This window comes from Chaetomium globosum, genomic scaffold (assembly GCF_000143365.1).
Source record: "Chaetomium globosum CBS 148.51 scaffold_1 genomic scaffold, whole genome shotgun sequence".
Classification (NCBI taxonomy): Eukaryota; Fungi; Ascomycota; class Sordariomycetes; order Sordariales; family Chaetomiaceae; genus Chaetomium; species Chaetomium globosum.
In genome coordinates, this window is record NT_165976.1 from 3,783,871 (window position 1) to 3,803,650 (window position 19,780).

General features: G+C 56.3%; 5 protein-coding genes across 5 annotated transcripts; 2 read left to right on the plus strand and 3 right to left on the minus strand.

Annotated features, from left to right (window-relative positions):
- Window positions 1-357: 357 nt before the first annotated feature.
- CHGG_01225 (uncharacterized protein) lies at window positions 358-947 on the plus strand (the record flags this gene model as incomplete). Its single annotated transcript, XM_001220445.1, has 3 exons — window positions 358-489; window positions 556-758; window positions 842-947. The coding sequence occupies 3 exons, from the start codon at window positions 358-360 to the stop codon at window positions 945-947; spliced, it is 441 nt and encodes a 146-aa protein (XP_001220446.1).
- A 708-nt stretch (window positions 948-1,655) lies between these two features.
- CHGG_01226 (uncharacterized protein) lies at window positions 1,656-4,415 on the plus strand (the record flags this gene model as incomplete). The annotated part of the gene is made up of 3 exons (XM_001220446.1): window positions 1,656-1,787; window positions 1,862-4,167; window positions 4,232-4,415. The coding sequence occupies 3 exons, from the start codon at window positions 1,656-1,658 to the stop codon at window positions 4,413-4,415; spliced, it is 2,622 nt and encodes an 873-aa protein (XP_001220447.1).
- A 689-nt stretch (window positions 4,416-5,104) lies between these two features.
- Window positions 5,105-10,468, minus strand: CHGG_01227 (uncharacterized protein; the record flags this gene model as incomplete). The annotated part of the gene is made up of 9 exons (XM_001220447.1): window positions 5,105-5,976; window positions 6,094-6,291; window positions 6,347-6,495; window positions 6,560-7,304; window positions 7,359-7,458; window positions 7,516-7,839; window positions 7,919-8,287; window positions 8,339-8,457; window positions 8,527-10,468. 9 exons carry the CDS (start codon window positions 10,466-10,468, stop codon window positions 5,105-5,107), a joined length of 4,818 nt encoding a protein of 1,605 aa, XP_001220448.1.
- Window positions 10,469-13,011: 2,543 nt separating this feature from the next.
- On the minus strand, window positions 13,012-14,331 carry CHGG_01228 (uncharacterized protein; the record flags this gene model as incomplete). Its single annotated transcript, XM_001220448.1, has 4 exons — window positions 13,012-13,368; window positions 13,430-13,807; window positions 13,866-14,194; window positions 14,262-14,331. 4 exons carry the CDS (start codon window positions 14,329-14,331, stop codon window positions 13,012-13,014), a joined length of 1,134 nt encoding a protein of 377 aa, XP_001220449.1.
- Window positions 14,332-15,853: 1,522 nt separating this feature from the next.
- On the minus strand, window positions 15,854-18,857 carry CHGG_01229 (uncharacterized protein; the record flags this gene model as incomplete). Its single annotated transcript, XM_001220449.1, has 2 exons — window positions 15,854-18,716; window positions 18,835-18,857. 2 exons carry the CDS (start codon window positions 18,855-18,857, stop codon window positions 15,854-15,856), a joined length of 2,886 nt encoding a protein of 961 aa, XP_001220450.1.
- Window positions 18,858-19,780: the final 923 nt, after the last annotated feature.

The window sequence follows — 19,780 nt, forward strand, 5'->3', positions numbered from 1 at the left end:
CCAGGGATAGTTGTCCTTGGCTCACGTCCTTGATTAGTTGAATGATGAGAGAAGTGAGACGGGACAGCTTCTGAACATTGAACTCTACGGATGACTTTACGTTTTTGACTTGGCATTCACAGACGATAGGTGCATTTGCTAATTCTCACCAGATATTGGCTGACCGCTAGTCCAGAGTAATGATCAATGCCTGGCGGGAGACGGAGGGCCCTTCGAACAAAGGTCAGAGATGTGAACACCTATATAAAGTGCTCCCTCCTGATGTTGGAGTTTATCTTTTTCATCCATCCGCCGCTCCCAACACCCAAGACACCTTACCCTCAGTCTGGCCTCACTTCCACCTTTACGTTGCCAAAAATGATCGGCTTCAAGCTCATCGCCGCCACGGTTATCCTCGCACAAAGTGCTTTTGGAGAAGGAATCCACTTGCTCAACTGCCGACCCTTTGGTGGCGCTGGTAGCCCTCAGACTTGGTATTCTGTGGTTGCGGTACGTGGACTGGAGTGATCGCGAGTCTTGTTCGTACCCAAGAACTGACCACTCATCTGGTTGTAGTATTGCGCCAACGATGCGGACTGCAGCAAACTGAGCTATGTGATCCCCACTCAAGATACCTGCATTGTGTCGACGTCGAGCACGCCCGAGTCTTTCCACACGTGGGAGGGCGGCCAACAGAGCTGCACTTTCCCAACCGGCGTGACCTTCAACTGGAACATCCCGGCCAATGCTCAAAGCCAAGCCGATTTCTCCTCGGTGGGGTGAGTGTATTTTTTTGTTTTTTTTTCGCCTTTTTTTGGATCCTTGGTTCCTGGAGGTCATACCACTGATATTGTTGAAACAGCGCTGGATGGAACGACTTCAGAAGCTTCTCAGGGTTCAAGGACCAGAAGGTCAACGGTGCCGGCCTCGGCTCGCACAGCTGTACCAAGATATATTACTACATCTAATTGTTGAATCGCCGGTAGTTGGTTGTTCGGACTTTGTTTCTGAGGGATTCGCTCGACGGAACGATCCCGTCCACCCGTTTAGGAAGTCATTGTCCGAAAAGAAACGAGGGAAATTCAATTTCGGCAGATCAATGCTGCCAAGTCTCGGCGTTCCACCCAAAGCTTGTCTTGCGCTAATTGCATTTGTCCGTCACACTCTTTTCCGCATTGTGATGAAAGGGTGCGTTCTCTGCGGTAACGGGACTGCCTGATTCAATAAACAGCTCTAGTATTCGTACATATCGTAACTATTATTACATAGACGGTTGGTTTGCCTGGGCTTGTGACCGAAATAATTCTCTTGGTATCCAAGAGAAGCTGCGTCAGGGGCGGATGCTGTGCCACCTGTGGCTTTAACACCAAGACATTTAACTCATCCCTGGAAGCGTCAGTGGCTTGCATTGCCTGCCGCCTGTTGTTTCGTCACGTCACTGCCAGCTCCAGCTCCACTGCAAGCGCAACTGCTGTTGGCCGCCAAGGTTGCGTGACCAAACCGAGCTCGCCTTTTTAGTGTCTGCCTTTTCCAACACCGCCCACCGCCTCGAGCCTGTACACACCTCACCTACCTTACCTGGGTACAGAGCTCGCAAACGCCAATGTCCAGGCCGCCAGTTCACCTCTTGTTCCGACGCATCTGCCCTCCCAGGTGAAACGTCTCGAGTGGCAGCAATGAACATGTTCGAAGACCCCGACAATCCCGACTGCGGCGGCGATAATGCGGTCAGACCCGGCAAGAAGGACACCCAAGTCCAGCTCGTCATCTCTCTTGCTCTGGGCTTGTCGGCATTCATAGCTTTCTGCGTACGTCTTCCTACCTACCAAGCCCGCCACCCCTCTATTCCTCAATACACCATCCGCTTACACTTCGCTCGCAGATCCTCCGACCACGATGGAAGTCCCTTTACGCCGCCCGAAAACGACACGCCAATCCCCTTCTCGGTCTGCCATCTCTCCCCGACACCTTCTTTGGCTGGATTCCCGTGTTATACCACATCACCGAACAGCAGGTCCTGTCCTCGGCCGGCCTCGACGCATATGTGTTCCTCGCCTTCTTCAAGATGTCCATGCGCCTCTTTGGCACCATGTTCTTCTTCGCCGCTGTCGTGCTCGGGCCGATCAATCATCACTTCCTCGACAACGCCAAGTCGACCGAGATATTTCTGTTTAGGCCATTCGCAACGGGCTACAAGGATGAGCTTGCAAGACGGCTCGTTGATCTGGAGAAGTCAGACCGCAATCAAGACGACAGCTTCAACCGCAACCTGGGCTATTTGTGGTCATATTTGGTGTTTACCTATTTTTTCACTGGTCTTACCCTTTTTTTCATGAGGAGGGAGACGGCCAAAGTGATACGCGTGCGCCAGGACTATCTGGGTACCCAATCCACCATTACCGACCGAACCTTTCGCCTATCCAGCATCCCCGAGGAACTAAGAACCGAGGCCGCCATCAAGGACCTGGTGCAGAAGCTCGAGATTGGCAAGGTTGAAAGTGTCACTCTTTGCTGCAATTGGGCCGAGCTTGACAAGTTGATGGAAGAGAGGAAGACTGTTCTGGCCAAGCTGGAGGAGACCTGGAGTGTCTACCTCGCACATACGCCACTAGCGGCCACCGAATCACGGACAAATGGGAGTGGTGATAATGGCATCGGGGGCCGTGCGAGCGGTGCCCCAGAGGTGGTAGATGAGGAGGCAGGAGAAGGCGATCGTCTCTTGAGCCAGGACGAGGCTCAGCCGTCTGAGAGACGGCGTCCACGGACCCGTTTTTGGTATGGTTTCTTGCGTCTCCAAAGTAGAGAGACCGACGCTATCGACTATTACACCGAAAAGCTACGCCAGCTCGACGACAAGATCACCGCCGCGCGAAAGAAGACATACGAGCCTGCCGACCTTGCCTTCGTCACCATGGACTCCATTGCTGCCTGCCAAATGGCGATTCAGGCACTTGTCGACCCTCACCCAGGCCGTCTCCAGACAAAGCCCGCTCCTGCACCGTCCGACGTCGTATGGAAGAACACATACGCCACGCGCTTTAGCCGCCGCGCTCGGTCTTGGACTGTGACGACCTTCGTCGCTATTCTTTCCGTTGTGTGGTTGGTTCCCGTCGCCTTCCTTGCCTCCGTCCTCAGCATCTGCACCATCAACAAGTTCCTCCCAGCCTTTGGCGATTGGCTCAAGGAACACGAAATCGCCCGAACCCTCGTCCAGACAGGCCTCCCAACGCTCGTCGCCTCCCTGCTCAACGTCGCGGTTCCCTACCTCTACGACTATCTCTCCTGGCACCAAGGCATGCTCTCGCAGGGGGACATCGCCCTCTCGGCCATCAGTAAGAATTTTTTCTTCACCTTCTTCAACATCTTCCTCATCTTCACCATCTTCGGCGCCGTCACCTCCATCTTCGACGTCCTCCGCAACTCTCTCAAAGACACCACCTACATCGCCTACACCCTCGCACGCAAGATCGAAGAGCTCTCCGTCTTCTACACCAACTTCATCATGCTCCAAGGCCTCGGGCTCTTCCCCTTTCGTCTCCTCGAGCTCGGCAGCATCGCCCAATACCTCATCCTGCGCATGGGCGCCAAAACCCCGCGCGACTTCGCCGAACTCGTCCAACCCCCCAAATTCTACTACGGCTTCTACCTGCCCACCGCCCTGCTCGTCTTCATCCTCTGCCTCGTCTATAGCGCCCTGCGCGGCGGCTCCCTCGTCCTCGGCCTCGGCCTCGCCTATTTCTCCCTCGGCTACTTCACTTACAAGTACCAGTTGCTCTACGCCATGGACCAGCCCCAGCACGCCACCGGCGGCGCCTGGCGCATCATCTGCTACCGCATCGTGCTCGGCCTCGTCGTCTTCCAGCTGACCATGTCGGGCTACTTCGCGCTGAAGAAGGCCTTCACCGTCGCGCTGCTGGTCGGCCCGCTGTTTGTCGCCACGCTGTGGTATGGGTGGGACTTCCGCCGGCGCGTGGAGCCGCTGACGCGGTTCATTGCGCTGAGGAGTATTGAGCGTCCCGGTGAGGGCGGCGAGACGGCGATTGTGGATGGGGATTTGGGTGGGGCGGGGGGGGATGCTGATGCTGCTGGGGCCGCGGAGCAGCAGAGGGAGGTGCTGCGGAGGGGGAGTACCGTGGACGAGGACCGCGAGAAGGGCCTGCGGTTTGTGAATCCCAGTTTGGTGGCGCCGTGAGTACCCCCGCCCTTCTTCTTCTTCCCTTTGAGTGGGGTTCCTGACTAACCTTGACAACAGACTCGAACAACCCTGGATCTACGAGGAGGCGCCGCCACCGTTGCTGATCTCAGACACGGGTTCCCTCCCCGGCTCCGATTCGGGCCTGGGCACGCCGCGTCGCAGGACGGGTGGTGTTGGCGGTGGCAGCAGCAACTCGTCTAGCTCCGTGAGTCTGGGCGACACGCACATCTGGAGGGAATGATGGCGCCGCCCACATACAGCGGTGTTGTTGGTGGATGCTGGCCGGTTTTGTTGTATAACGCGGATCGGTTGTGATCGGTTCCATAGCGGTTTCTTTTTCTGTCTTTTCCTTTCTCTTTATGTTTGCATGCGATGTGTGAGATGATGACGGGTACGATGACGAGGGCGCTGGAGTGATACCCGGGGAGTAATGAGATATGTAGTGCTACAAGTATATACCAGGTGGATTCCAGGGGAAGCGAGGCGGGGTGGACATATGATTCGGGGGTAATATGACATGCTTTTCACGGTTTACCATTGTTGGTGGCATTCCACATCATACGCTGGCTGGCCCCCCAAGTTGTGACTGGGATATCATCTTCGGGGCGCTTGAACGTCGCCTCAACAACCCCAACAGTAGAAGCGGAGCGGAGTAACGCATTGAAGTCACGGAGTGGTCCATGTTTAAGGAAACTAGATCTAACTAGAAGATATCGAGTCTTCTGGCACAAGCTTTGCGATAGCTAACCCCCAGAGCGACGTATATAGACCCCAGCTTCAACTCCATATCACTCACTCCTCCCTCCCGCTCATGTCCTCAGCAAATCCACCCCTCTCAATGTCAGCAACCATATCATTGACGAAAAACGCCCTCCAACATCCCTCCCAAAAAATACCAAAAAGAAAAACCCACGCAACCCAGGAGGCCCCCTACAACTCCATCTCCATCTCCTCCCCCTCCACTTGCCCACCCTCCTCCCCATGCTCACGCAGTCCCCGCAAGAACTCCTGCGTCGCCAAACGAGCCCGGTCCAGACCTCCACCACCACCAACCCTCTCCTCACGCGCCGCACCCGAAGAAGAGTCGGCGGCTTGCTCACGAGCATACCAGTCCCTAAGCGGCTGGAACTGCTCCAGCGGCTGCACAAGGCCGGCATAAGCCCCCGCGGCAGGGCGCTGCGCCGAGCCCGGGGGCAGCAGGGCAACATCCGGGCTGTCGGCGTCGGGCATCTCCTCATCGTAGTTGGAGCCGGAGGAGATGGGCACGGCGCGCTGGCGGTTCTCGTTTGGGTTTGGGTTGTAGGCCTGTGTTGTTGGGGTGTGGTCTGCGGTGGGGGCGTCGTGCATGATGGAGTCGACTGGGGGGTCGGAGGAGCCTGTTCGGAGGCTGCTCGGGGTCGCGGCGCGCGTGGTTGGTGTGCATGCGCCCCGTCGGAGGTCGTCGATCATGGAGCTGCGGTTGATCGGTGTCGGCTGGGATGTCGTGCTTGGTGCCGCATGCTCTGTTCTGGCCCTCTTCGAGAGAGATTCGCTGCCTTCGCCCGCGGGGAAGGGTCGCTTCTTGTCATCGGCCTGAGCCATGTTGGAGTGCATTACTCTGTTCTCTGCGGCGTCACACTTCTTCTTCCAGCCCTCGAGCTCTTCTTCGCTTGGTTTGCTCAGAGTCGGTAGGTTGGCGGCTGATTGAACGTCCCTGGTACCCGAACCCTCTGCCGCATCATCATCGGCCGCAATGTTCATCCTGATAGTAAACTCTGTTTGGAGCTTCTTAACATAAGACGCGAGCGCCGGGTCGTCCATGGCTGAGTCATTGGCTTGTTTGAGAAGGCCCGGGAGGGCGAGGATCAGCTTATTCTGCTTCGCGGCACGCGTAGCTGGGCCTACGCCACGGTTCGAGTTCTTTTCGCGAAGGAACTTACAAACTTGCTCCGCGTTATCAACAACTCGTTCGGGGAGGAAGCGGCGAGAGAGATCCAGGCCATAGTCTTCATTCTTTACCGGACCAGGTGCGATGGTATGCGGCAACGAAATTTGTGTGGTATCCCCTGCTTTGCTACTCTCGCCCACAACATGGACGTTGAGAACGCTGACTTGTTTCGTTGTATTCAAGATCCTGGCTGGGAGGGGGATTAATACGGAAGAATCCTTCGCGAGGGTATCGTATTGACTGACCGAGCTCAGTGAAGTGAGTGGCAAAGAACACCCGGCACCCCTTCTTGATCAGCTCCTCTGACATGGCGAGAGCAATGCTGAGCCCTTCCTTGGTTGACGTCCCCCGGCCGAGCTCGTCGATGATGACCAGGCTGTTGTCAGTAACCCTCCTGTGGGCGAAGTTAGCGGACCCTAGAGTGGGAGTGCCATGTTTGTAACTGGGTCGGTACATACCTCAAGATCATGTTCATCTCCGTCATCTCCACCCCAAAGGTGCCCAGGTTGTTCTCCGGCTTGTCTTCGGTGGACAAGCGGGTGAAGAGACGGTCGCAGAGTGGGATGGCAGCATACGTCGCCGGCACAAAACTACCAATCTGGGCCATGATCTGGATCAGGGCCACCGTTCGGATGAACGTGCTCTTGCCGCTCATGTTCCCGCCCGTGACAACTTGGAAGCGGGCGCCCTGGTCTCCGAGGTAAACGTCGTTTGGCACGAAGTTTTCCTTCCTCGCTTCCACGACGGGGTGCCTGGCGCCCTTGAGAACCAGATTGTCGGAAATGGTAGGCCGGACGTAGTTCTGGGTGGTGGCCAGGTGCGCGAAGGAGCACAGCATGTCCAAGACGGTGATGGCCTCGTTAACGGCGAGCAGGGCCTCGGCATGCTGCAGCAGAGACTTCTTGAGGCCGATAATGAGCGTGTCGCATTGCGTCGTGACAATGTCGGCGTGGCGCTGGATCTGGCTGCTCCGTTGGATCAGCTCTAAGGTCTGGCAGTCGTAGTGGTGTTTCCGCCGGATTCCATTAGCGATCGCAACGCCGCCCAGGAGTTGCGGCCTCCGCTGGTGCATGCGGGCCGGCCTTCCATCCTCCGAAGTGGTCCGGCCTCTCGTCAGTTCTCGTTCGACATCCGACCACTGAAACCGCAGGTAGTAGTGGTTGTCGCCGGCCAGCCGAAGCTGCGGCACGGTGCCCAAGTGCTCTGCATGGTATGGTTAATGGCTGCGATGGTGGGAAGGTATGGGCCTCCACGTACCTTGAAACGTCTTGTTGAGCTCCTCCACGTACTGGTGCATCTCGTTTGTACGGTCCCGGTACATCTGACGAGAGCCCTCTAGAACGCTGTTTGGCTCCGCCTACGAGTTTAAGAGTTGTCAGCGAGGATAACAGAATACATGATGTTGATAACCGACCTTGACAGCCCACATTCTGTTATTCCTGATGTCGATGGGCGCCTTGCTATAAATAGCGTCCTGCTCAATGGCTTCTTCAATGAAGCCGGCAATGGGCGCTATGTTCTCTCGCCGACACTTTTCAAGCACCCAGTTGCACAACTTGCTCGTGCAACCTGCGGCCTCGAGAGTCTCTCGAATAGACTGAACGCCTCCGAGGTATGCTTTAACCATGAGAATATGTGTTAAGTCCTTTTCCGCTTCCTGGAGTTCTTCGTGGCTAGGCGTCGACATCTGATGTCGACCTTGAATCAGAGACACCCCCTCTTGTAAAGCGATGCGGAGCTCTGTGGTGTTTAAGGTAACCTGTACCTAGTATTAGTCTACAAAGACCCCGGCCACCCTAATCTGTTTCTGAACATACCCATGGGATGAACCGTTCGACGTCAATATGGAATAGCCGCTTGAGGCTCGCTCGCACCTCTGTGAAGAGGCCCTCGTTGCTCGACAGTTCCTCAACCGCTTCGTGTCGCTCAGTAATCAGGTCACGGTTGGTGCTCGGTTGGAAAAGGGCTGAACGGATCATGCGACGGCCCTGGGGCGTGAGTGTGTTGTTCAACAGCCCAAAGAGAGTGGACGAGGACCCCTTTGAATTCCGGATGTTCTGGAAGAGTTCGAGGGAGGTGATGGTGGATCGGTCCAGGCCCATGGTATCCGCGGGCTGCCTGTACCGAATTCGCAATGAATTATCCCTGAAAACCACGTCGGTCTCCTCCTCAACGTACGCCATAACCTGAACATCATCATTAGCTTGCTAAAGATTAGAGGTTTTAGGGCTACGTACCGCAGAGAATGCACATGAGACGTAGAAATTGCGGTCGAGATCCTGGCGGATGGCCTTAATGTCCGCTCTCCAAGCAAAGCGGTCGACCAATTTCAGGCCTTCGGACTCGTTCCAGTGCTCTCTATCCAGGGGTATAATCTCGGCGTCGGGGAACTCATTTTCCAGGCATTCGGTGACTGTTGACTTACTGTGCTGGTCGACAGCCGTCTTCAACACAACGAAGATTTGCGGCCACGTCGACGCCCTCCACAATGTCTCGGCAAGGCGCTGGTATTTGTCGTCGTTGACAATCCTGAAGAGGTCGACTTCCCCAATCGTTATGTTGATGACGGCCACGCCAATCATGTCTGACGAGCGGCTTTCGGATATAGCACACACCACACGATCTGTTTCGTCCGTAGGGTCGGTGCCTAACTGGGGGTTCTGCTCTTGGTTGCCTTGTTGAGGGGAACCCGTACCTAGATTGTGACTATCGTCAATATTTTCGGCATCGGGCTCAGAATCAGAACTGAAGTCAAAGTCGAGGATGCTCGGGGTTTCGGTTTCTGCCCTGTTCTGGATTGGTCTTGTATGATCATCGTCGACATCCATGGTCGATTGCAATGCGTGCTGAGGGGCAGCTGGGCGTAAAAGAGGGCTGAGAATTGAAGAATCTTGTTGTCTATGCTGAGCTGAAGAATCGAACGAAGGTCGATAGATACCGGCTGGGGGCCGCCACTGCTCCCCGGGCTCGCCCCTAGCACGACCACGGAAAGGAGGACCCGTTGTCTTGCTAGTGCTCTTGTATGCAACTACCCGAGCTGTTTGTCGTAGATATGGGGACGTGTTTGGGGTCAGCGTCTGTGTGACCGGTCCGCTGATCACGGACGGGCCGTAGCCGCACTCTGAGTTGGTATTATCCGGGGCACGCCACAATCCGGGAGACGCTGGCCGCGTCCGGGACAAGGTTGGCTGTCGATCCCACAGAGACCCCGTGTCTGAATTCCGAGATAGGGGCCGGTGGTCCTCTCGGTAGATGCGGCTCTGCGTGTCATCCCTCGATTCATCATGATATTGTTGTTGGTTTGATCCGGTGAATCCTGACTGTGGCGAAGGACTGCTCAATTGAGAGTCAGTGAAAGAACCAGAAGAAGACGCCATACTGTTCCTGGTAGACATTGAGAACGCAGGGTGGAGGGGATTGGCGTTTACAACGTCGTAAAACGGGCTGCTGGTGCTAACCTGCCGCGGCTCGGGGCCCAACTCGCCCCTTCGAGAATAAGGGGAACGAATTGCGGGGGTATTGGGCTCACCCCTTCCCAGAGAGCTTGGTGTGATAGCCCTGAGCTTTCCATTCCCCTGACTAAAGGACCTTGTGGATGAGAGACTGGATAGTTCACAGTCGGCTTCCGTTTCGTCAGTGTCTTCGTAGGAAGTTTCTCCAACAAACGGCAACTCTACTTCATGCCGGAAGGGCCGTGGAAGCAGCCAGCTAGTTGGATCCCCAATGCTCGCCGGGGGAGAGCTGCCAAAGGAGTTGTCGGATGGCGACATGGCTCGTCTAGAGCCCATTGGATCGCCCACTGGCGAGGAATCGTGGGCTGCGCGGATATGGATATCTTGAGAGCTAGAGGAGGCGTAGCCCGTATTTTCTGGATAGATGTAGGGGGAGTTGACTCGATCTTCGGCGTTCGCCGGGTGTCTGTCTGCTTGATCGCTGCTGCGTTCACGGGAAGGTTGAATGCCACCCATGTTGCCAGTGCCGTCGTAGCGGACAAACCTCGATACGTCTCTGGGCATAGAGTTCTGGGCAAATGGATTAGGCAAAATTGGCTCAAACTTCCCGCCCTGGGAAGCCAGGTTGTGACGCGATAGTCGGTCGGATGGGCGGGCTGAGTGTATTTCGGAAGTCGACTCAGCGGTTGTATTTCTCATCGCCCCGGACATTGCCCGTCTCCTGAGGAAATCGGTCTCGGGGCGAGAAAATCTACTCGTACTGCTACCACGATTGTGGGTTGTTTGCGATGCCCGTGCTGTCCGGAGATGATGCTGACGGTCTTCTATTCCAGTTGCTGGGGCTGCCGAGTCGGAAACCGGGGCTCGAAGATGGCCGCCCATCGGCAGACCTTTCTTGTGATCTTCCCCCGCCATGTTTTATTGCTTGAATGTCTTTGTTCCTTTGGAGCGTTGTTGAAGTCGGTTGGAGATGGGTATGTCGAAAAACTGTGGGTGGAATAATGAAACGGGCTGATTTTAGGTAGGCTTTGCTGACTGGGACTCTGCTGATCCGCCAGCATGAATTTGGGGTTGGGGCTGCGACTTTGTGGGTGACCGACGCATAAAACCCGCTCTGCCTAACAGAATTTGAGTCTTCTGGATGAAACTGGGGCCAAATAAGGTAGGCGTGATGCCATGCTCCTTCCCAAACGACAACCCGAAACAGGCCCTCATCACTGTTGCACTATCTGGAAGCACAGAGACACTTGCAGGTCACGGCTAGGGCCCGAGCTGTTATCTGGGTTCAAGGCATTGAGGCCCGTTGTACTAACTTGTGAGTTTGCAGTTTATGTGCGGCCTTGTTCAAAGAATGGCCGTATGTATGCGCATACGCATACGCAGTACACAACACTCGGCACGTATACGCAGCACGCGCATACATACACATACGTGGGACTTGATGGAGTTCCCATTCTCAGCGGTTGCTGTCTTCTCTTGTGCAACAAAACACCCCCGTTGGTGGCCTTTGTTTCGTTCTAGAGACAAGTAACTCTGCGTCAAAGTCTATCATTAACCACACAAGATACCGGTGCGTTGCTTCTTGTGACTGGAGTGGCTGTTGTCTTTGAAGTCTGTTACAGCTGTGTGTTGCTAACTGTTACTAGCTGCTCCCAATCGACAGTTTCTTCCCTTCGAGGTTAAATAAGTAGCATTGGTCTGCACCTATCTGTACTTTGCTTTTATGGCATTTTCCTAGACGCTGACGTTCTGAGAAACAGCAAACAGTCGCTTGACGCGGCCGCCTCCGACACACCTCCAAGGACTATGCATGCGAGAAACTTTGACTAGAGCTACATCTGCTTGCTTGAGGAGGTGGAGGGGAGCAGAGGAAGGTCGGGAGGGTAAATCACTCGAAGACAATGGCCGCCGACAGCGACAATCAGGTGGCGGATCGCCTCCAGTTCGGGCTTCCGGTTATGATACCTCCCTCAGAAAAGCCACCCGGCTAGCAGGACGGCGCTCACGGAGCTGAGCTTCATACACATCGGGACGGCGATAGTGTCATGTAGCTTACAAGCCAGCTTACAACCAGGATAGCAAGCTCCCCACCCAAACATTATTACATTTCACCGAGGTAGCTTTCCCGTCACAAGCCCGACCGACGGCCCGAACGACGGTTTTAACTGAGAGCCCCGACGAACGGTCCTGATAAACGACCTTGGCAGGAGGTCCTAACCAAAGGCGCTGACTGGCGACCATGCTGGATCAGCGGAAACAAAACACTCGGTTTCAGACGGCCACTCGCTTCTAGCTACACGGCCCCGGGGCCCTATCACAAGCAGCCTAACCTTATCTCCCGCACCGATGGCCCTAGTTTCTTCCCAAGATCAATATCCCTACGGAAAGGCCAACTATGAAGATCTCATTCTTGCTGCATGGTGGTGGGTAGTTGGTGCTCTCGAGTATACGGCAAGTGAGCTGGATATGGAGAGAGGTAGTATCTAGGTGCCTAGGTAGGTACATTCGGGCTTCCTATCCCAGACGAGGCGGTGACAACAACGGGATTAACCCACACGACATGTAAGACGCCGCGTTGTAGCGCTATCGGCCAACAATCAGGAGCCAGCAGCCGCCAGCCGTACGACAGCGGACTTTCTTCCTACCGCTCAGCCGTCGCCTTGGCGTATCGCCTGAGCTCATTCCATTTGACAATACATACAACTAACCGCAGATATTGACACTTCGTGGGGTAGCTCATACAACGGTGTGTGTGGCGGATGTTCTTGGATACACGGGGAGCAAGACCAACATAACGGCTCGGGACGGAAGAGCGGGACGACTTGGGGTTTACTAGGTTCCTAGAGGATGCACGTGGATGTTAGGGATTGAGGCAAGGCCTTTTTGGCACCAGAAAGGCGTTAAGGGGTGGGAATCATGGGATGCTCGGGCAAGGTTTGAGTTTATGAAGGAAGACTAGTCGTTGCTAGAGTTGTACTAAGTTGGATGACTGACTTGATACTAGACTGGGCACCGCAGTAGCTAGAAGTTGCTCGGTTCCGGTGGACAGTCCTGTACTAGCAACGCAAAACCAATGTCACTTGAGCGAGGATTACTGTACATACAGAAGTTCATGAGCTCTCCTCGCTGCGGGGTGTCGACTACATGTACACAATTTAGATCTTCACATCTCCCACCGCAGACGCAGTTAAGCCCACAAACAGAACAAGCTACATGTAAGGCGAGCAACGTCTTCAACATCCATGTTCTCTTCCTTTGCAACAAATCACCGGGCCATCTACATGCCACCCCCTAGACCCCCTTTTCCCCATCCCCTGGGCCCCTTACTCCAGGGACATGCGAAACACGCCATCACAATACCCATCCTCCTCCTCCTCCTCCTCAGAATCAGAATCACACTCCACATACTCACACCGGCCCAACCCCACAGCACAGAAACCCCCAGTAGCCACAAACCCCTAGTCGAGCTGATCCACGGTCTGGCCATTCCCATTCCCCTGCTTCTCCTCCTCCACCACCACCCTCCTCGCATCCGCCTCCGTCACCTCCACGCGCCACCCAAATTTGTCCTCGCGCTGCCCCAGCTGGATGCCCTTCAGCTCGCCCAGCAGGCGCAGGCACAGCGGGCCGGGCTCGTCGTAGCCGTCGGGCGTGTAGGTGACTTTTTCTTCGCCGGTGGCGGAGGACGAGGACACGCGGGGGCCGGCGGGGAGAGCAGCGCTGTTGCGCCGCGTGATGGAGCGGATGGGGACGAGGGAGGCCGCGGTGCCGGCCGCCATGACTTCTTGGAAGGCGGGGAGTTCGGTGTATTTGATCTAGGGGGGGTTAGTGTTGGTGTTGTTGTTAAGGTGGGGGGAAGGGGAGGGGGAGGCTTACGGCGCGCTTCTGGACCTTCCAGCCGAAACTGCGGGCGAGGTGCTGGATGCTGTCGCTGGTGACGCTGTCGATGACGGCGGTGCTGTCGGGCACGACGAGGGTGATGTCGTTGCCGTCGACCAGGGCGCCGATGAAGCCGCTGGTGCTGAACTCGTCGACCTCCTCGTGGCGCTTGCTGTCGAGGTGCAGGGTGATGCCGTAGCCCTCGTTGCGGGCGCGCTCGCTCCAGCGCAACACGGGCGCGTAGTTGCCGCCGACCTTGGCGCTGCCAGTGCCGTTGGGGGCCGCGCGGTCAAAGTCGTCCAGGATCAGCGCCTTGACCGGGTGCGTGCCGTGGTAGACGCCCGTGGGCAGCACGAAGACGCAGAAGGTGTACTCCTCGGGCGGGTTCAGGCCCAGCTGGGCTGACGAGCCGTAGACCTGCGGGCGGATATACATGGCGGCGCCGGTCTCGTGCGGGGGGGACGTACTCGGCGTTGAGGGCGACGGCGGCCTTGACGGCCTCGAGGAAGAAGTCAATGGGCACCGGGGGCATGGAGATGAACTCGGCGCTGTGTTGGAGGCGAGCGGCATTACGGTCCGGGCGGAAAATGGCGATGGTATCGTTGCCCGGCAGGCGGAAGGCCTTGAGCCCCTCGTAGGCCTGCTGACCGTAGTTGAGAGCCGGGGCCATGCCGTGAATGCGCATGTAGGGGTCGGCGACGAAACGGAGGGGAGACCATTTTCCGGTCTTGACGGAATAGTGGGATTCGATGTGGCCGTTCACTGGGAGGAGGGAGGGGGGTTAGTTGGGTGGTAGGGTCGTGGACAAGGAGATCTAGGGAATAGTCACCCTCGCGAACACGGAAGCCAACATTGGACCAGTCAATGGTGTTGACCGGAGGCGGGGGGAAGGGCGCCATTGTGATGACGTTTGTTGGTGTTTTAGACTTGGAGAGGGAGGGACTGGAAAGAGAGGGGGGATGTATTTGAGTACGTTGTTAATGGTATACGGATTTATTGGATCTCGATTTTAGGAAAGTCTCAGCAGGCCAAGTGGAGGTTTCTCGGGTATGGATATAAACCCAAGGTCCTCCCAATGGATACGGTAGCAACACTGGGACCTCACAAACCGAATTACGTGGTGAAGGGGCTGACTGTACCAGCACCGGAAATTTCTCCCATGACACTTTGATCCTTGCTCCGATCGGACAATGACGGGATCCCGGGGAAAGCTGGTGCTCCCCGATTTAGCTTTGCTTGGCAAGCTGAAGCTCTTGTGCTCTTCATCTGGTGGGGTTTTGATTGGCCTGACATGGCGGGGTCAACACGGTGAGATGATACTGGGGGGAGAGAAACATGCCCCGCAGTCCGATTCCGGAGATGATGTCACGAGATCCCCTGAAGTTGAGGGAGTAAAGAGGTTTGTTTGGATACCTGACGTAGTTTTACTACGTTTGTACATACACTTCCGGACAAAACAGAACAAATACGGGGCTAAAACGCCAGAGCCATGATAGTATTGATTGGAGCCATGCAACAAGTTCAGAGCAAACCCATGAATACCCGACGCCATCCTCCAAATCCCGTGTCTAATGTGACCCCTGAATCCTTCCATGTCATCCCCTATCCACCATGTTCCATGTTTCCGTTGATGCCATGCTCCATTGCTGGGGCTCATATAGTCTCATTTTTCCCATGTCGACTAACTCGGGTAGTCATTCCCATTTCCATTCTATCTACAGACCACCAAGATCTGCAACCAAGCAATCCATCTCCTACGGCAACCTCTAAATCCGGGCACCCATCCACGATGACAATCCCAGTGGCACCGTACCGTGTGCTATCCTCCCTGCTACCCCCTGGTTCGATCTGGTAAGTTTGCTGGAGTCTTTCAGCGAGCGGGAGACAGAGACGCGCAAGCCAAAAAAAGAATGGCAACGGGCGGACGCTGGACTTGGGCTGCGCTAAAGGGGAGACCTGAACCATACAGAACGCTACATGCAAAGAGAGAGATGGAAAAGAGAAAAAAAGGAAAACCACCGGTGCGCAATGGAGGGGGCATCAAATACCCCAATGCGCTTTTAAAAGGAAATGAGTAGAGTCGTTATGCCACCGCACGAAGCCCCTATGTAGCAAAAGAAGAGCTGAGAGAAACCGAAAAACGAAGGAACTAAGGAAAAAAAAAAAGAGAAAAGCAACAAAAATAGCAGCCGCTGGGTATGAACCAGCCCCAAATTCTTCGACGTGAGATTCATCAAGGAGCCCACCGGTACTGCTGGGCCGGAGCCCGCGTCGAGCCCGAGCTCTTCCGTCGATGGCGCAACGGCACGCCAGCCCTGTGATCATATATCAAGTTGGCATGATTGTCCCCCTAACCCTCCCCCCTGAAAAGCGCCAACGCAAAGCAAAAAAAGGTAACAACAACGGCAGCGATGTCAGGGCTTACGCGATCGACGCCAGCTTCTGCAGTGTTATCAGGACGCCTATGACGGGTGGGTGAACTGTCAGTGACGGCTCAGGAGATGGTTCGGCGGTGGCGGCGGGGTCGGACTCACCGCTAACGCCCTGCGTCAGCGTAGCCGCCGCCTCGGTGTTCCTAGAACCGAGGCTGACTGTGACAACCTCCTTCACGGTGCCCTCCTCGCCCAGGGTGTTGGCCCACTTGAATACCTTCTCATCCTCGCGCCCATCGCCAATAACCATGAGGAAGTCAGCAGGAGAAAAAGGAGACTTGTCGCCCTCGCCTTCACCCTCGGCGGGGGTGGCCATGCTCGCCTGCAGGTCGGCAAATATCTTCTGAGCGGCCGAGGTCTTGGTCCAGTCGATGGGCTCGACGAGGACGCATCCCTCGAGCGGGAGGGCGTGCACGCGCTGCACCTCGCAGGCGTCGTTGATGTGACTAGCGCAATCGCTCGCCTGGCGCTGGGCGGCCTCGTAGTCCTCGGCGGAGTCGTATTCTTCGGCCGACTTGTAGTTGAACTTGATGGAGCACAGCCGGTTCTCGATCCAGGCCCCCGGCGTGCGCTCCAGGTAGTAGGTTAGGATGGGCTGCACCGACTCCTTCCACTCGCGGATCTGGTTCTGGTCAGCCACCTCGGTCCACTCGGTGCTCCCAAAGTTCTTGAGGTAGCACCCGTTCTCCGCGATCAGGCCTAGGTTAGGGACGAGGCGGAAGAGGTGGTCGAGCTCGTCGGGGCTGCGGCCGGACATGACGTAGACGATGTTGCGGTCGTCGAGGAGCAGGTCGCTGAGGACGTCGACGGTTCGCTGATACCATGTTAGATGCTCGACCATGCGCCTGGTGAACGGGGCTTGGTATCCCACCTGCGGGCTAACGGTGATGATTTGGTCAACGGGGCCCCAGTTAACCAGCGTGTTTTCGAAGTCGAGGAAGAAGAGGCGCTTCTCGCTCCGGGTGTACTGCTGCACAACGTTAGGAATCGAGAGACGCGGGACCGATGTCATCTCGCGGCGGTGCTGTTGCTCATGCACCTCGTCCAGGCGCGCCGTGAATTCCGTAAACCAATGCGAGCCGGTGTGGAGATTGACGCGTTCGAACAGCCTGGACCAGCGCTGCTCCTTCTCCTCGTCGCCCATCTCGAGCGCCTTCTTGATGGCGTTCGCGCAGGCCCGGTAGTCCCACGGGTTGACCGACAGCTCATTGCCGCCAAAGAGAGAAGATGTGCCCGTGAACTCGGAGAGGATGAGGGAGCCGTGCTTCTTTTCGCTGTGATTGCCGTCCTGGCAGTAGATGTACTCGTGCGAGGTCAGGTTCATACCCTCGCGCTGGCTGGTGATCATTAGCGCGTCGGCGATGCTTAGCAGCGCCAGATACTGTGCGTAGTCAATATCCTGCTTCAGGTATACCACCGGCTGGTAGGCGAGGTTGGCCCAGGACGAGTTGACGCGAGTGACAATATCAGACACGGCAGCGTCCAGTTCGCTCTTCTCGCTGGTAGACAGCGCGACTTGGATGAGAACCACGTTATCCCGCCACTGGGGGTTCGAGTTGAGGAACAGCTCATACGAAAGAAGCTTCTGCCGGACGCCACGGACGTGGTCGAGCTTGTCCCGGGCGACGATGAGTTTCTTACCGGCGTAGCGTTCGCGCATGATGTCCAGCCACTTCTTAACTTCTGCCTCTTGGCGATGCTGGGTAAGGCTCACCGGGTCGATCCCGATGGGCAGGTTGATGACGTCCACGAATCGGTCCTCGAGCTGCAGACCCTCCGGCGTCGCTTCCGCGTTCAGGAGGCGACTGCAAGTCTGGAGGAAGTGCCTGGTGTACTCGTGAATCTGGAAGCCGATCAGGTTGGCACCCACCATGCCCTCGAGGAGCTGCTTCCGAACGGCCAGGCAGCGGAAAACCTCGGAAGAAGGGAATGCGACATGTAGGAAGAAGCCGATCTTGGCATCGGGAATCTTCTTGCGGACCATGGAGGGGACAAGGAGGAGGTGATAGTCGTGGACCCAGACAACGTCGCCCCGCTTCCAGTTCTTAACAATCTTGTCAGCGAAGGCCTGGTTGACGTTGACGTAGTACTTCCACGAGTGGTCCTCGTACGCCTTGCTCTTCGGGTTGTCGGGGATCTGGTAGTGGAAGACGGGCCACAGAATCTGCTTGCAGAAGTGCGAGTAGTGGCCGTCAAAGTCCTTGTCCGAGCAGAAGACGCTGAGCATGTTGTGCTCGGTGGCCAGCCTGTCCTCGATGTCTTGTAGCTGCTGTGTGCCCTGAAGAGCGTCGGTCGGCATCCCTAGCGTCCCGACCCAAATATAGTCTCCCAACTTGCCCTCTCTAGCGGCGGCCTCGGCCGCGTTACGCAAGCCGCCGTTGCCCTGATCGGCATTGACGACCTTCCAGTCGGCACGGGCAAAAACGCGATCGTGGCTGTCGCTCCTAACCAACGACCGCGGCTGCGTTATACCCTGACGGCCCAGCTCCTTCGCCTTCGCCTGGAGCAGTCGGCTCTTGTCGATCAGAGACGGGGGAGGCGGCGAGTTCGCGCGCGACATGGGCTGGTCGGGACGGCCTCCCCAGGTCGGGGAGCTGCGGTCAGCCGGGGCGCGGAGAGTGTCGGTAACAGGCTCGGCGGTGCCCGGGATTTGCACGCGGAGGCCATCCTCGTTCGTGAAGGGGTCGTCCCGCTTCTTCTCGTCCGTCGGTGTAATCGGAGGAGTGATATTGCTCGGCTGGAACAAGCTCGGCTGTCTCTCAAGCGGCACTGGCTTGGGCTGCTTCTTCTCCGACGCTGAACCACGCGGCGGAGTGCCTGGGAGGGTGAAGTGGATGGTCTTGGGGAGAAAGCTAGAGGAGAAAAGTCATGTTAGCCCTTGATGCCTCGAGCATGCCAAAATGACATTGCGAGGCCGGAATATAGCTTCCAAACGAACTAGTCGCTGGGGATCAGAGGGGTTGAGCTTACAGGGAGGCGATAAACACCGTCATGGTGGGCAGGCTACGGCTAAGGCCGATTTGAAAGGAATTTTGGATCGGTGACCTCGAGGGTTTGGGGGAGGCTGCGGTGGTCGAGTGCCGTATAAGGTGCGGGAAGATGGAGGCTATCGATCTCCGAGTGTCGAGCCCATGAGTAAACGACGGGCGAGGAGTGAAAACCACAAAGACAGTTGAACTTGTGGGAAAATATTATTTCTTTTTCGCAGGCGGAAACACCCAGAATAGGCCGGCACAAGAATAACAGCGGAGACCTGAAAATCGAGGCCTGCCGGTCCGGAGGCTACGGGGGTGGTCTCTCGAGAAGGCGGCGGACCCGGGGGGTGAGGAAGGTGCTGGAACGGGAAAGAGACACGGGCTCGGTCTTCAGTGCCTGGGGTGGTGAGGGGCGGCCTAAAGTATAAAGTCCAAGCCCTCCGCACAGGGCCAAGATGTGAAGTTTGGCACGGATCGGGATTCTTGTCGAAAAATGTTGGAGTTTGTCGATGTATGTTGGGGGAGCCACAAGGACTAAGATCGGGGATGGTTAGGGGATCTGCGTCAGGGCCAACTGTGCATCAAAGAGTCAGTAAACAACTGGGACTTCAAACTTGTTCATATATAGCCAAGTGAATCTGAAGTGAATTTTAAACAGTACGGGGTTGTTGGGCTTATAGACGCCAGGGGTGGTAATGTCTGAACAAGGCCGAGGGGCCATTCACTTAGCGCCGGGCCCACCACAGCAAAGCTGCAGCCGCCACCTCTGACGTAAGGACTTAACAGCAGTGAAGAAGTCCCTTTTCGCACTGGAAGTTGGGCCAAGCACACATTGAAGTTGGTGCAAACGCAAATAATGCACTTGCAGCTTTCATGACATTGGCAAAAGGGGAGGGTAACAAAGAGAGCAGGTACACTTGCCTGGGAATTTGGTTACAGAG